A 17,247-nucleotide genomic window follows, 5' to 3' on the forward strand; every position below is an offset into this window, starting at 1 on the left:
ATATTTTGCCATCTTAAATTTTTGGTATTTTAAAGCAGTTATCTTTGTGTGCTTATTAAATGGTTTATTCTTATTAAATGCTGGTAGTTTATTACAGTTTTAAAATTTGGCCTAATATAAAAAAATACATATGTGTGTGTATAAGTAATGAAATGTTCTCACAGAATCCCCTAAGAAACTACCAGTATGGTTATCTTTTTTTAGATTAAATAAGTTAGCCTTTGTCACTAAAAATTTACTTAAAAGGGTATCTATTCATGTATCTTAGCTTTATATGACACTTAAGAAATCAAAATTTTAAATAGCTTCACTAAATAATTGACCCACTCAAACTGGTTCCTGGATCCTGTGATAGAGGAAGAACTAAGTGAAATCAGAAGAGGCCCACGTTGACTTCTTGTTGATACACTTGGTGTATTCTGTGAGTTTTCCACAGTACTCAGGAAACGTTAGGGAAAAAACAGCTGACCCAGTTCTGTTGGTGCAGTTGGCAGCCTTTTCTTCATGAGGATAGGGCTATTTGGACCTCAAGAGATTTTCTGTTTCTGTAACATGACTTGCTACAGTCCTTAATATCTGTTTCTCATCTCTTTTCTTACCACATCAAATTATATTCTTTTCTGGTGTGGAAAATGGCAGAACTAACACATGCCAGGCATTATTAACAATGCTTGCCAGTTTTCTAAGGGAATGTCTTCTGAACTTTTATCATTCATATATACAGGAAGGATGGTCTAGAACAGCCATAAACTTTTAGATGGCAGAATCTTTTTTCATTTATTGTCATGAAATACAATAAGTGAATGTCATATTTGACTGACACAAAATTATATAAAGACTGCTCATAAGAATTTCTGAGGGAAAATCCAGTGAACCATGGGGATTGTTAAATCTTTTCATTTTTGTACTTGAGTTTTTTCATTGTTTTTGGAGTTGTGTATCTCTTTGTCCACCTCACGCACTCCCATAGGACTCATTCCTCGTTTCTAACACAATTGGGACATTTTCTCCAAAGAATCCTAAATATTCTGAGGAAAACTGGAAGAACAAGTAACATAAAAAACTTGTGGAAATAGTTTCTAAATTATAAATTGTAGGCCCTAAATAATTCAGAAAAAAGCATTGATTAAACCCCATGTTTCCTTTCTCACGTAGTATGTCACTGATGGTCTGGTACAGATTTCTAGGCCCCTACTCAGTTCTTTCAAATTTCCATTTGTTTCTTAGGTAAGACTGCTTTCCCCCTTTCAAGAATTGATTGACACGAACATTTTGTCCCCTACAGATGCCGTTTCCCCAAAACTAACCTTCACGCCTCAGTTATTTACAAGCATGGCTTACTCAATTCTGACTCCAATCTGTAAGAGCTTCATTTTACCTTGCTTTAGAGAGCATTAGTGATTGCTACCCCTGAATGCCAGTAAAGAGTCCATCATCTCCCTTCTCTTGGGCATTTTGTGGGAGTTTATTCAAGTGCTATGCATATGGACTCTTACAAGTTTGCCCACTGCCTTTTCACATTATGGCAATTATATCCTTATACGAACTCTAAAACGTAACGTGGTTGTGTGCCTGTATGCACATACACAAGTAACATACACAATCGTTCTCTTACCTCTATGATGAAATTATTAATGTTTAACAGTGTTAAATAACCCATTTTATGATACAGTTGGCCAAGAAGCCTAAGCATTGTAACATATAATTTAAATCATCTTTTCTATGACCTGTTATTTTTTTAAAGAGTTGTTACCAATTGAAAGTTTATAATTTAGCCTTTTTTTCACAGTCAATGAATGATTAGCAATCTGTCTACCATCTTAGATATTTTAGGTACACTTGGTTTCATATCTCATAGTCATACTGTTGGAGATAATTTAGGCATATAGTAAAACTTAAAGAGCCAGCTTCTTTATGTTTAAGGTTATTTCTGAATTTTTAAAAAATGTTTGGCTTGGCTTTTCCTTTTTGGAGGAAAATAATATTGCATGTGTCAAAACAGGTTTATTGGATTATTTGTCAGGGGAATTATGCTGCTCTCATTAGAGAGCTGTTGTCTTTTTCATTGTCAAATTGTTTTCTGAAATAGGAATTTAAAATGTAGCCATATTTTAGAAAAATCACTTTGACAGTGTCCTTTTAAATTAGCATAGTTAATGTAACATACATTGCCAGTTTTGCCAAAACCAACTCAAGAATAGCTGTTTTATTACATGTGCTTATAATACATTTTTGCAATAAAAATGCATATAGACACCTCTAGTATTTTCTTACTATGATATCTTAAAATGTAAAATTTTCAACAAAACATGGTCAGTCTCAGAAACTCCATTGGCTGGTATAAAAGGTTGAATAGCATTATAATCTTTTGCCTAATGTGGTAGCATAAGCCTGTTTTTTTTTTTTTTAAACCCCTCTATAGAATTTTGAATGTGGCAAAACCAACGTAATTAAGTTTTCTGTCTGTATTATACTCTTACCTTGGTCTACCCATGATGTACTCTCCTTAATTTTTTTCTTTATACCCTGTATGACCTACTTATATATGACTTGTGGTTAAATAAGATTTAATAGAAACTTACAGATTCCTTGGAAAGCATTGCCATATTGGTCCGAATATAGAGCTTGTCATTTAAAAATGTATTTGGCAGGTTCAGAAATGTGGTTTGAAATTTTCTTAGATGTAAATGTTATTCAGTTAAAAGAGGCTAGTGCTTAGAAATAGGAAGGAAACATACTTGAATATATGGGCTTTAAATGAGACTGAAGAACTGAGAGTTTTGGACAGCCCTTAGAGATGCATGCTGTGGAATTTGATTATCCAGACAGGTGTTGATTAACAGCCAGATCTTGATTAGCTCTTCTAAGCATGTATAGCTCACCAGGGCCTACATGGCCTTTATTTTCTGCACTATAAAAGGAGAAAGGATTAGAAGGATAATAGTTACATTTGGTATTAAGTAAAAATTCAGTATGCAGTGTATTAAGGGATGTGAAGTCAGAGAAATTGTGTATTGTCTAATGACAAAAACCTGATCAGCCTTGAGTAAGTGGCTCAGGAGGCAGTACTAGCATCTTAGGAGTGGAAGAGTCCTGTGGGATAAGTGAAAGCATGTCTTTGGTTTGATAACAATGAGAGCTATTAATTTTCTAAAAGTTGAGTTATTTTGTAATGTAGTTGGAGAACAAGGGAGAATGTGTAGTATGAAAAATACTGTTGAGTTAGCTGCTCTCTGTATTTCACAACTGATCAATATTCGGGCCAATATGGACTTAAAGGGCTGTGTTTTGAACACAGCTAGACGACAGATTACATATGAATGGTGAAGGAAATGTACTAATATTTTATTTATTCATATAATCTTTTCTTGGCATTGAGTTAACGTCTAAGAAGCAGGTTCCAGAGATGAGGATACTACCAGAATTTAAATGGAATTTAATCTCTAGCATGTCCTAATGCAGACAACTTGCAATTCCAGGGTTTATAAATCATACCAGGGTATTAAAGCACAGTAATCAGGTGTGTCAGTGGTAAATATGTGTGAAATAATGAAACATATGACTGCTCTGTTAAGTATTTGGTTCTTTATTGGGGTGCATTTATACCCTTTTATGATTAATAAGTTAGTATATATAGTTATCACAGTAATTATCTTCTCCAAAATGTTTCTAAAAATAATTATTGTGATCACTTCTGTTATTGCCCAGCGAGAGTTGGGGATAGGTTTTATTCAGTTAACACTGTATGTAATTAGGGTTTTTTTTATTTCTTCTTCAGTTGGCAGTTCTGCAAGTAGTAGTGCCACAAGGAGAGAGTCTCTATCTACTAGCTCTGACTTGTACAAAAGATCTAGTAGCAGCCTAGCACCCATAGGGCAACCATTTTACAATAGTCTGGGATTTTCCTCCTCTCCAAGTCCAATAGGCATGCCTCTGCCAAGCCAAACTCCAGGACATTCACTTACGCCACCGCCATCACTTTCATCACATGGATCCTCATCCAGTTTGCATTTAGGTAAAAAAAAAACCAAAACCCTTTTTATTTGTATGTATACATGTATGTGTGTTTGTGTGTGTGTTTATAATATATGTAAAATATTTAATGTTGGATAAAACATGCCAAATTGCTTTTGCTTTTAGATATTAGTCTTTTGAAAAAGTTCTCCTTTCATGAAAATTAAAAGTGAGGGTCTAATGTACAATAAGGTAAAGACCCCCCCTATTGTTTCTTATGTTTCTTTTATGAAATATAATGGTGTGTTTTTTCTTGTCTGTGCTTTTAATTTGTGTGTTTTAGAGCATCTGAAAAGTCAACTATTTAAACATAATAGTGAAAGAGAAATTTCACTCTCAAAAGATTTGCACACCATAAGAAAAACATTAGTTACATAGCTACTGAACTAGGTTAGTACACTGGTTTTTGCTTTGGTCTTTCAATGCCTGGCCATTTTACCAGAGAATTATTTCAGTGAATTTGAATTTAGTATATTTGTCACTTAAGGAAGCTTATGGGCTTAGGCCATATACTTCTCTTTTGGATATGTTAAAAATGTTTTAGGCTTGTTGCACCCCTGAAGTTGGAGCATTGAGAACTTTGTTTATATTTGTATATTAAAATTGTTCCCACCCCCAAATAATGAAATTGGTGGTTACCTTTTTTCCTTCCCCAGGAAGTATTTATCCATGCAGATAATACGTTTTGAAGGGCTTTGGACATCAGAGGCTGTGTATGAATCCCTATCTTGTCAAAGAAATTATTTTTTAAACTTTATTTTGAATTTTTATAATTCTAGTTATTCAGCTGAAACTGAGGGATTCTATTGACAGCTTTTACGTATTTGGAAAGATTTAAATCAGCTTGTGTTTTAAAAAGTAATGTTGCTACTGTAAGCAGATGTACTGTAAGTTAGTGATCATGTTTGACCACCCCCTCCAATTAACATGGGTATAGCTATTTAAAAAAAAAAAATTGTTAATACAATAAATGTCCATGTAACAAAGGTATCTGTTGCACTGTTCATTTTGATTTACATTATTGCACACACAGTGGACTAGATTTCTTTTTTAAAGACTCTGGTCCTCCACCCCAAATTCTGGGCCTTTGCTCATTTGAGGATTTTGGGGGATACTGAACATATACAACCAATTAATGTATTCAAATAGAATGCTAAGATCTACTTTGTAGCACTAGATGTGCAGATTTACCAGTCTTTAGCCTAATACCTTTCTTCATTTATCATCTATTCTTAGTCGCAGGAGCTGCTCAGCTCCTGATTTCTGTTATTACTGCTCAGGCATCCCCCCTTCATAAGACATGCCTATGAAATGGACACAAAAATTTGGAACATAATAAACCTAAGATTAGACCTATCACAATAGTTTTCTGTTTTATTGTTAAGATTTTATTTGTCATGTCCTGTCATCTTTTCATAGGTAAGTTTCAAATGAGATTCTTGTTCAGCTCTTACTGCTGTGTTGTGCTCTAGTGCCTGTATAAATGGCAGTAAATAGGTTCTACATAGCTTGCTTAGAAATCGGATATAAGTGACTTTTTAGATGTCTCTATGATTAAAGAGCAGTCTAGATATGTGCTTCTCTTTCTTTAGGTTGTAAAGAAACCAGCCTAATAGATGCTTAGGGAAGGAATTCTGGTCAATTGTGGGAAGTAATCACCACTGGGCCAGCAGTTCTGCGTTGTAGACTAACATAGCTTCAGCTTGAAATCTGCTATTTTAATACACCTCTGATTGAAGTTAGTAATTATCTGTGTTATTTTCTTTTTGTGACCCCCAATTTCCCATAGCTTTAGTGGTAGTATGACTGGCAACATTGTTAGCAACGAATAGACCCTTACCAGGCTGAAAATAACTTGAAGGATTTCATAAATGTTCTCTTTGTATACTATTCATGTAAATAATCTACTCTGCACTTCCCTATGAATGGATCATGATGCAAGGCTTTCACGCTCTCCAATAAAAAAAGTAGTATTTTAATTATGTACCCATGAAGTCAATTTATTTATGAAGCAAGTCTCAAGGCTGATGGTATAAAAGACCTATGGAAATGGAATTTGCATATTTTTAAGTAATTTTACTGATCTCACATATCAAGAATATGAAATCATAAGATAGAGATAAGTTCTCTCAATTCTCATTAGAATTGGTTGGAATTAATTCCAGGTTATTTTCCTGGGAGATTTTAAGATGTGAATGTTAGAGCCATTACAGTTACATGTAAAGCTTGAGATCTGCATTCCCAAAGTATGTTCCTTTGTTAGTGTTAGTTATTTGAGATTCACAGAAAATGCCCAGTAGCAACATTCTGTGCTGTCTTTCAAAAAAAATTTTTTTTTCATTTTTTAAGATAGGCATGTAACCAACACATGTATTTTTAGCAGGATGACTAGTAATCACTTTTTAATTGAAGTGTAAGAATTTCAGTGCATAGTTCTGGGGTGTTGATTTTTTCATTAAAATCTAAAACACTTGTTCAAATCTGCAACTCTGTTGCTTATTCTAATATATTAAAGTTAGACGCATGAAAAAATAATTTTATTCTTCCATTTTTATTGTGTAATATCTGAGGTTCTATTTCTAAAACAATAACTACAGTATATCATATATTTTAAAATAATTTCTTATTAACTCTAATCTCCTTAATTGACTTAAATGTCTTTAACAATTGTTCCGTTTGAATCACAGTCAAAATAAGGTTCATACATTGCGTTTGTTTGATATGTCTTAATGTATAATTGTTTTTTCTTCATCTTTTTTTCCCCTTTCCATTTATTTGATGAAGAAACTTTGTCCTATTGGTTTTCCCACACTCTTGACTTTGCTGATTGCTTCCCCATAGTGGTATTTAAAATGTTCCTATATCTCTTTCCTGTAAACTGGAATTTGATCTAGAGGCTTGGTCAGATAGTTTGTGGGTTGGCTGGTTTATTTTGACAACATGGGCTTCTGTTACTTTTTATTGTACCGTATCAGGAGACACATGTCTGGTTGTCTCCATTGTGAGATGACCAGCCTGATCCACCTAATGGTTTTAGCAACCTTTGATCATCATTTTTTTTTCCAGAGGTTGCAAAATGGTGATGTGTTAATTGTGTCATTCTTTATTCATTTATTATCTGGAACTTTTCTGTAAAGAAGAATAACTATCCCTCATCCATTACCCTGAAAGACAGTTCATGTAAGAGTCAGAAGAATGCATGATTCTTTCCTTTACTTTCAGAATAACTTTGATGCCCTAGCAACCTTTAAAGGTGACTCATGTTTTTATTCTCATTGTTATCTACAAATTGGTTGATTTTGGGGATAATTGGTATGTTTCAGTTCATTGCAGTGTAAGACATCAATTTTTTATCTATTTTTGATTCTAAAATTACACCTTCTTTGGCCCCTTGGAGCCCCTTTATATTGATTCTCATGTTGACAACAACTTGGAGAGAGAATAATTTTGAGATTAGTTTTTACCCTGAAATGCAAAGAACAGTATAAAATTCTGGGCTTCAGGTTCAATATTAAATGTTGAGTTATTTTCTCATGTTGTATTAATCTATAGGAGGGGGGCAGTCTACCTACAGTTGTTTTATACATCATTGTCTAGTATAGAAGTCAACATCTTTTTTTTTTTTTTTTTTTTTTTTTGAGATACTTCACTCCTTGTGAAGAACATTAAATATTTCTAGTATTGCCTTATTTTTCTACCTGGAGCTAGCCAGCTAGTTCTTTCCTTGTTTTCCTTCTTTTTCTCCTTCTAATAAACTTTTAAAATACAGTGTTGATAATTTTTTTAACTCCAATCTTTATGCTCATAGTAATTTGATTGATGTGAAACTTATTAGATATAAAGCAGTGTTTGTATTTTTGTTATGTAACTTAGGTTTTGACAAACTAATGGCTTCTTGCCCTGTACCTCTTCATTTTTGAACTGGCTATTTTTTCCTTAAGAAAAAAGGGTGCTAAAGTGTAACGTGGACTTTGAACTCAGTAAAATGTATTTAAAGGGGACTATCGCCAGGGGTGGTGGCTCATGCCTGTAATCCCAGCACTTTGGGAGGCTGAGGCGGCAGGATCATGAGGTCAGGAGATCGAGACCATCCTGGCTAACACGGTGAAACCCCGTCTCTACTAAAAAAATACAAAAAAAGTAGCCAGGCGTGGCGGCGTGCGCCTGTAGTCCCAGCTGCTGGGGAGGCTGAAGCAGGAGAATGGCGTGAACCCAGGAGGCGGAGCTTGCAGTGAGCTGAGATGGCACCACTGCACTCCAGCCTGGGCGACAGAGCAAGACTCCATCTCAGAAATAAATAAAAATAAAAAAGAAAGGGGACTATCTAGTCTGAAGAATGTCATGTATTCAGCAAGTAAATGGCTGTGCTTTCGTTTGCTGTGGATTTTAAAATTTCATAACCTGTCTTTTCTTCCAATTACAGAAAATTTTAGTAACAGGCAAGATATTGTAAATTTTTAGAATCATTCTGTTATAATTGCTGGCCTTTGGCAGACTTAGTCCTGTGCTTCTCTTATAATAAAATATTCAGAGAAGTAAAATTAGTAAGGTCGCCTGCCATTTTTCTGAGTTTCACATATAATCATTAATGAAAGCAGAAAACAGTATGAATTATTTGAAGCATTCACTGAAAATACTGTTATCCTTTAGCAATTACAGTTATCTGTAACTGAATAGCATTTGATAGTTTTTTTTTAAAGCACCTTCATATTCATTATTTCATTTCATCCTAATTGTTGGCATAGACTGTCAGAGTGGTTTGTTCATTAAAGATGAAGAAATTAAAGATCAATTGATTAAGAGACTTTCCCAAACCAGTAAATAACAGAATTAAGGCTAGCATCCAATTCTGACTCCTGATACTATTCTTCCTTTTTCCATTATGTTATTCTATAGGGAACTGAACAATTTTATGAAGTATATAAATAACTTACTCTAATTAGCCTCTCAGAATCTAATGATTACCTCATTATGATGGTATAAATTACGCTTTTCTTTGGTTAAAGTATGTATAGGATTACCAGCTCTTTAGATTCCTTTCTCAGTTTAGTTATTCTTGAGATTTAGATAAAAATACTTGTCTAAGCACATGTTATATTTGTACTTCTTCTTATTTGAAATAAGAATACTTGTTAATCTAAGGCAGGCAATTTAGGGACTGTGTATAGAGCAGCACACCCTACTCTCAACAGAATCTTACAGGTTCTCATGTTAATATAAATTGAAAAGCCGCTACAACCCTTTGGTAGACCTAGAAGTAATTTATTTGCTGATGAGTAGGAAATATGTTATGGAGAAGTTATATTACTAGTTGTATGGAAGAATTTGTGATGTTCGTTTTCTGTATAAAAATGTCTTGATCTTGGTTGTACTTCTTTTGGGTTACTAATTTTTTTATTTATTATCCTTTAATAACATCAGTGACATTGTGGTTTTAACGTCTGAGAAAGTTTTCACCAGTTAATTTACTTAGTTAAGGTAATCACAAACTTAGGACTAGAAAATACTTGATCCGATTTTGTGTTTTGGCATCAGAATCACTCGGGACACTTGTGTAAAATGCCTAGTAGTAGACTTCACAAGGATGTGAACAGTTTGCAAATGTGCAGCAACAGTTTTTGCTCGTTACAATGCTTGTGGGGATTCCATTGGCATTAAATGCCTGGCAGCCAGATGTTATACTTTGCATAATCGGCACAAAAATAGTTCATCCCACTGAAATTTTCAGTAGCCTCCACATGGAGACACTGACTTGAAGTAATTTGTAGTTACTTTTAATCGGCCGGGCGCAGTGGCTCATGCCTATAATCCCAGCACTTTGGGAGGCTGAGGCAGGTGGGTCACAAGGTCAGGAGATCGAGACCATCCTGTGAACGGTGAAACCCCATCTCTACTAAAAATACAAAAAATTAACCAGGCGTGGTGGCTGGCTCCTGTAGTCCCAGCTACTTGGGAGGCTGAGGGAGGAGAATGGTGTGAACCCGGGAGGCGGAGCTTGCAGTGAGCCGAGCTCACACCATTGCACTCCAGCCTGGGCAACAGAGCGAGACTGTCTCAAAAAATCAAATAAAAAATTATTTTAATCTACCAAGAATTCACCTGTAATTTACACCATTCCACCATGCTTATAATGCACCCTAAGGATCAAAAAGTATCCTTTAAAATACAGGCAGATGTGCTTCATGAGAGATTTTCATTGTTAGCCAAATAACATAAAAATGAAAGTAGCATATATCTCTTGGGATGGCATTGAAAAATTGTTTCTTATATGTAGAGAATATTTTCACTGGAGTTGTTTTGTTGTCATATACCTAGGAATGGATCCAGTGGAAGAAGGGCAAGATCTTTTACATTATAAACTATAAAATGCTGATGGAAGTTACAGATGACTTAAATAAATGGAAGGACATACCATATTTTAGGTTGAAAGACTCCCTATTATAAAGATACCAGTTTCTTCTAGTTGATCTAAACATTGAATGCTATCAATAAAATTAGGTTTAAAAAATTGATAAGCTGATGCAAAAAATGAAAATGGAAAAGCGGAAGCAAAAGTAGTGAAGACAATTTTGAAAAGCAAAGTTAGAAAACTTAATACTGCCAGATACCAGAACTTAGAAGGCTACAGTAACTAAAACTGTTGGCACAAGGATAAATAAATAGAACAGCGGAACAGAGCAGTGCATCCAGAAATAGACCAACTCATTTAGATCCGTAATGACCAAGTTGCTACTGCAGCTTATATGAGACGAATGAGTGTTTCAGTGACTTGGGCAGGAGTAGTTGAATATCCAAATGAGGGGGAATGAACTTTGACTTCTGTTTCACACCACTCATACACATACGCACACAAACACACTTTATTCTCAAAGAAATTACATGACTTATATTCATGAAGTTAGTAAGAGGCAGAACCAAAATTATGAAGCCACATTTATCTGGCTTACTCCGGATGTTGTACTGCTTCTCAAAGGATGCTTTTCTATTTATTTATTTATTGATTTATTTATTTATTATTTTTGAGACGAAGTCTTGCTCTGTCCCCCAGGCTGGAGTGCAATGGTGTGATTTTGGCTCACTGCAACCTCTGTCTCCCAGGTTCAAGCGATTCTCCTGTCTCAGCCTCCTGAATAGCAGGGATTACAGGTGCCACCATGCCCAGCTGTTTTTTGTATTTTTAGTAGAAACAGATTTTCACCATATTGGGCAAGTTGGTCTTGAACTCCTGACCTCAGGTGATCCACCTGCCTTGGTCTCCCAAAGTGTTGGGATTATAGGCGTGAGCCACCATGCCTAGTCAGGATGCTTTTATTTATTTATTTATTTATTTTTTTGAAATGGAATCTTGCTTTGTCGCAATCTCGGCTCACTGCAAACTCCGCCTCCCGGGTTCATGCTATTCTCTTGCTCCAGCCTCACGAGTAGCTGGAACTACAGGCACCCACCACCACACCCGGCTAATTTTTTGTATTTTTTAGTAGAGACGGGTTTCACCATGTTAGCCAGGATGGTCTCGATCTCCTGACCTCGTGAGCCACTGTGCCCAGCCCAGGATGCTTTTATTTCTAATAGCTATCTGAATAAATTAAAAGGACCATGTTTCCTATGTTTCACATCTTTGTAAACTTTTTATAAAATTGTAGTAAAATATAATTTAACCTGTTGTGACTTTGTGGAAAAAGTGAGTTCAAATGTCAGTGTATTGGCTTCTTTGTGGTTTTTCACTTGCTAACAATTGATCTTAAATCCAAATTAAATGCTATTTTAAGGGTCTTATAAATGTTTCATTACTAATTTTAAGTTAAAACTCATCAGATAAGAATCTTAGGTACAGTGGCTCACACCTGTAATCCCAGCATTTTGGGAAGCTGAGGCAGGGGGATTGATTGCTTGAGCTCGGGAGTTCCAGACCGGCTAGCCTGGGCAATGTGGGGAAACCCTGTATAATAAAATTACAAAAATTAGCTGGGTGTGGTGGCATGTGCCTGTAGTCCAAGTGACTTGAGAAGCTGAAGTGGGAGGATCGCTTGAGCCCAGGAGACGGAAGTTGCAGTAAGCCAATGTTGTGCCACTGGATTCCAACCTGGGCAAGACAGATCGAGAACCTGTCTCAAAAAAAAAAAAAATCTTATTTGTAATATTTTAAAATATTGTAAATAGGATATAAATAGCAAGTTTTGATTTTATTTCTAATTACTGAAAGTAATTGCTATTTTATCTTTTCTGTAGTTTTATTAGACTCCTTTTTAGAATTTTTATGTGATTAAAATTTTTACTTATTAATTCAATATTGAATACCTATGTTCAATACAATATTGAAGCCAGTCTCTGCTTGACTAGGAGAAAAAACACCATCCTTATTCACTGTCATCGCGTTTGTAGCTTTGTGGTAAATACAGACAAAAACAGCAGTTACAATATAATGATTGTAATGTTCTTGTCTAATTTCACTTTATTTAATAATTCTATAGAAACATAGTGATTTCATTGGAATTATTTTCCTTTATGAGTTTTTTGAACCAAAGTTAGCATACATTGGATTACAATAGAATTGTTTATAGGTTTATTTTCTCCACTCGATTACAAACAAGAAAGCCCAGGCCTTTTTCTACAACTAAAAATACTCAGATTTCATTGAATGTTTGGATAATTGAATTCGAGTGGTTTTGTTTATTTGTTTTATTGATGAATTTATTATTGAGTAAGGACACTTCGTTTTTAAAAAATACTTGGTATCCTACATAGATTACTATATTAAAGCATTATTTGGCTGTTCTCAATCAGTGTTTTCTTTGTTCAATGTGCCAGGATCATACTCTTAAGAACATTGCACTATGAAAACAAAGTTTTGACAGTCAGTTGTGTGGAGTTTTTGTTTTGTGTGTGTGTGTGTGTGTGTGTTTTTTACCTTCCCAGTTCTTCAGCCTTCTTCCCACCACCACAATGAGATAATAAATCAAGAGAGATAATAAATGTACCCATAATGTTTGTGTAGGATCAGAATTTATTCCAGTATTCATAACTTTTGAAGCAAGCTTTAGGATTGCATAAATCCTTAGTAATTATGGTTTAAGGAAAACAATCCCAGCTCCTAAAATTTTTCTTCACTCCAGTTAGAAAGGCAACTGGCCTTGAAATCTCAGCAGGAATATTTAAAAGGAAATTCAGATATGGCTTGCTCATTTATTAACTTGTTACCAATTGTAACAAAGGAAAGAATTTAGGCCAAATCTGACAGGGTTATATGACATATTCAGGGAAAAACCAACAGGTTCCTATTAGGCTACTCGAACTCACCCCACTACTACTGTCTTTTGCGGGGTTAAGGGTAAGTTTTTTAAAATGTTCTCATGTCCATCGGTCACAAGAGAGGTAATTTTCACTAAAGATTAAAAATTGAGGCAATTTTTCAAACTATACAATGTTGCCCCCTTTTGATAGTGTAATGGAAATTGACAGGGTGGGTTATTGATGGAAATGATGTCATAACTAGTCTGAAGACTGTGTATGTTATGTTAACTAAGTATGTTATCACTTAGTCTGTTTAAATGCTCCTTGATGAATAAAGGAAGATTATTAAATACCTTCTATGGTGATAGTCTGCCCTTTATTTTTTTAAGTTTAACCAGTAGAGACTATAATAAAAGGTAAGATTTTTAAAAATTGCTTATAGAAAAGAATCACAAGCAATAGAAATGGAAACAACAGATTTTTATTTTATATTTTAGAGCACTTGGCTTGTCATTTGCATCTACTGTTGTTTGCATATTGTCATAAAATTAACAATTTTAAGGTAGTATGTTTGACATGTTTATGTTTTTATATTAGCCTGTTAAAATGATGTGGAAGATTATACTTTTATATATGCCTACTTTGTTTTTTTAAACTCATTGTAGCCTTAGTCTTTCCTCCAATAAAATTTTTGTGTCTTCATATGGCAAATGTGTAGTTAATAATAAGTATTAAAATTTTATTCAGTGTATACCTCATCTCATGTAGCTTCAGTCATTTTGCAGACTTATGAATAGCATGTGAGAGTAAACATTTTCTAGGAAGCATAGCAGAGTATGACTGACAACTTTACATGAAATTTTTAGACATAATGGTAAACAAAAATTCAGCCTAATTATTAGCTGTGCTTTCTTGGATAAGTTATTTAGCTTCTCTAAGCTGTTGTCTCACAAGTAAAATGGCAATATGTCTGCCTCATAGGCTGTTAAAGAGGATAGCATTCTCATACAGCAGTGTTACAAATGATGTATCATAAAATAATAGTGCAACCACCTGCCAATTTCAGAAACATAAAAAACGATTTATACTTTAAATGCGATAGACATACAAAAAATTTTAAATTCTGAGGGAAAAAAATGAAAATGCCCCACAGATTTGAGTCATTTATATATTAATCTGGAAAGAAATATTATCTATCTGTACCTTGTTTTATATTTTTATTTTAGCATTCACCCTGTGTACATGAACTATATTAAATGTATATGACATTAAGTATTCCAGCTAGGCTGGGCGCAGTAGCTCACACTTGTAATCCTAGCACGTTGGGAGGCCATGACCGGTGGATTGCCTGAGCTCAGGAGTTCGATACCAGCCTGGGCAACATGGTGAAACCCCGTCTCTACTAAAATACAAAACAATTGCGCGGGCATGACAGCGTGCGCCTGTGGTTGCAACTATCTGGAGGCTGAGGCAGGAGAGTTGCTGGAACACAGAGACAGAGGTTGCAGTGAGCCAACAACGTGCAACTGCACTCCAGCCTGGGTGGCAGAGCCATACTCCGTCTCTTTAAAAAATAAAAATAAAAAAATATTCCAGCTAATATATGATTGATTTTCTTGAATTAAAGAAAACAGGTTGACATTTGTATTAGTTTCCTAGGACTGCTATAACAAATGACTACAACTAGGTGGCTTCAAACAATAGAAATTTATTCAACTCAGTTCTAAAGACTGTACATCTGAAATCAAGATGTCAGCAGGACCATGCTCCAAAGGGTCTAGGGGACAACCCTTTCTGTCTCTTCCTAGGTTTTGGTGGTAGTTGCTGGCCATCTTTGATGTTCCTTGGCTTATAGATACGTCACTCCAGTATCAGTGTCCAACATCACATGGCATTCTCCCCATGCATCTCTAAATTTTCCATTTCTTACAAGGACACTAGTCAAAGACACTTTCCCCAAAGAACGTCACATTCACAGGTACAGGGGGTTAAAACTTGAATATGTATTTGGTGGGGGGCTGTTGTCCCGTTTGCCGCCTGATTTCCCAAGTCTGAATCCAAAGTCTTAGCCAGTTAAGTAATGGAGTAGAAGCTGGAAGAACTTTGAGCCACATAATAGAAAAAATTTTTGTCCTCAGTTGGATGGCTTGCAACATTTATAAAAACTTGACTTTTTGGAGGCTACAACACAGTACAGCATCTTACGTAAAATTTGCATATCACAGTTTCCAACACAAAATCTTCAACAAATGGTAGCTACCTTTTAAAAAGTTATTGTATACACGACCATATTAATGTGCAGATAATAATGTGAGCTAGGCTCACAGATAGTTGCCTTTTTCTTTTTCAACAAAATAGTTAATTACTATATGCCATGGACCTTCAAGGACTAGCATGTAGTACCAACTATGGGGATTTAGAAACATGTAAAGATCCCAGGGTGATTGGTGTGCATATTGAGAAGCAATGTTCTGTCTTCCTCCACTTAACCTTTAAGTTTTCCCACTAAAGCCGAGCAACATGCATATAGTTTTGAAAAGTAATCAGAAAATACTGAACTAAAAGTACTAAGTTGCCCTCTTTTTGGAGTAGAAGTAGCTAAATGCTGTAAAATACTCTGTCCTCATTTTAGACGTTCCCAGCTACTCCTTCCGTATCTTTGATTCTTTGGCTACTGTAGCTATCATCTTTCCATTTATTGTGATTTCCAGAGCCTTGGCTTCTGAAATAAACTCTTACCTAGTAGCCTATGTGTAGTTGTATCTTTTTCAGGAACACCCCCCCCCAAAAATTATTTATTTATTTATTTATTTTAGACAGGGCCTTGCTCTGTTGCCCAAGCTAGAGTACAGTGGTGTAGTCTCTGCTCATTGTCACCTTTGCCTCCTGGGTTCAAGCAGTTCTGTCTCAGCCTCCCAAGTAGCTGGGACTACAGGCGTACGCCACCACACCCAGCTAATTTTTTTACATATATATATATATAGTGGAGGCGGGGTTTCACCATGTTGGCCAGGCTGGTCTTGAACTCATAATCTCAAGTGATCCGCCCACCTCAGCCTCCCAAAGTGCTGGGATTACAGACCTGAGCCACTGCATGGGGCATACCTATTTTCGTTTTTATTTGCAATTAGTAGTTGAAAATCTGTTGTAAAATGAAACATTAAATTATTTTTATTCTAATTAATTAGTCCCCATACTCTTCTATCAGAATATCCTTCAGGTAGATTTTTTTTTTTTTTTAATTTATCCAGAAGGAGTAATTACGTATGTTTTAAGTAAGGGTCAGTAATCTCTATTCTTAGAAGAATATACAGGCCTGATAGATTGGGTAGCTGTCATTCCAATCCCAGAGGGTAGAAAACAGTGAAAAATGAAGGCTAGACAGATTTAATTATTTTGTGGTTATTTCACTTACAGTCTCCCCCACTACCCCCTGCCCCGCAGAGGACCTGCCTTATCTCCACAGATTCTGCATCCTTGGTTAGGAGGCGGAACCTGTAGATACGGAGGTCTTGCCTTTCATATTCATAGGTGACATAGGGCCAAACTGCTGGAGTTCAGCTTCCACAGATTTTTGGTATTTTGTGTGCGTCCTGGAACCAATCCCCCATGCATACTGAAAGACAACTGTATTTTTTAATAATCTTTTTGACTTGTGATACTTAATAGGGAAGGATTCTAAAACAGACTTCTCAGAAATTATGAAAACCTGTAAAATCATGTTATTTCTACTAATAAAATTGTGTTTGCCTTTATTTTAAAGTTCTCATGAATGAACATGAAAGATGTAAATAGCACAGAAGATTGGCACACTGTCATATGAGATAAGCTCTGGCCTAAGGGTCTTGGCTGATTAGCTGCATGTCCCATACCTTTTGGACCATTGGACCATAGTGACCTCATCTGTGAAATTATAATACTGATCTACATGTCCTATATACACTCTTAGGCAGATAGTGATTAAACAGTCATGAATGGTAGTGGGGACTGAATGATGATATG

At 35.4% G+C, this 17,247-nt stretch overlaps 1 protein-coding gene across 23 annotated transcripts in view; it reads left to right on the forward strand.

The window, feature by feature from the left end:
- PUM2 (pumilio RNA binding family member 2) overlaps window positions 1-17,247 on the forward strand; it is a 108,662-nt gene that overhangs the window by 71,122 nt on the left and 20,293 nt on the right. For 9 of the 23 annotated variants that reach the window (XM_033176457.1, XM_033176454.1, XM_033176458.1 and 6 more), the window contains 2 exons: window positions 1,286-1,360; window positions 3,779-4,015. The exons of 6 other annotated variants lie outside the window; for them this stretch is intronic. In XM_033176457.1, coding sequence (XP_033032348.1) covers window positions 1,286-1,360; window positions 3,779-4,015 — 312 coding nt within the window. The remainder of the gene's footprint in view (window positions 1-1,285; window positions 1,361-3,778; window positions 4,016-17,247) is intronic. 8 more of the 23 variants (XM_033176464.1, XM_033176460.1, XM_033176462.1 and 5 more) reach the window with 1 other exon arrangement.

The sequence above is a fragment of the Trachypithecus francoisi genome, unplaced genomic scaffold (genome assembly GCF_009764315.1).
Source record: "Trachypithecus francoisi isolate TF-2019V2 unplaced genomic scaffold, Tfra_2.0 Lachesis_group17, whole genome shotgun sequence".
Taxonomy (NCBI): Eukaryota; Metazoa; Chordata; class Mammalia; order Primates; family Cercopithecidae; genus Trachypithecus; species Trachypithecus francoisi.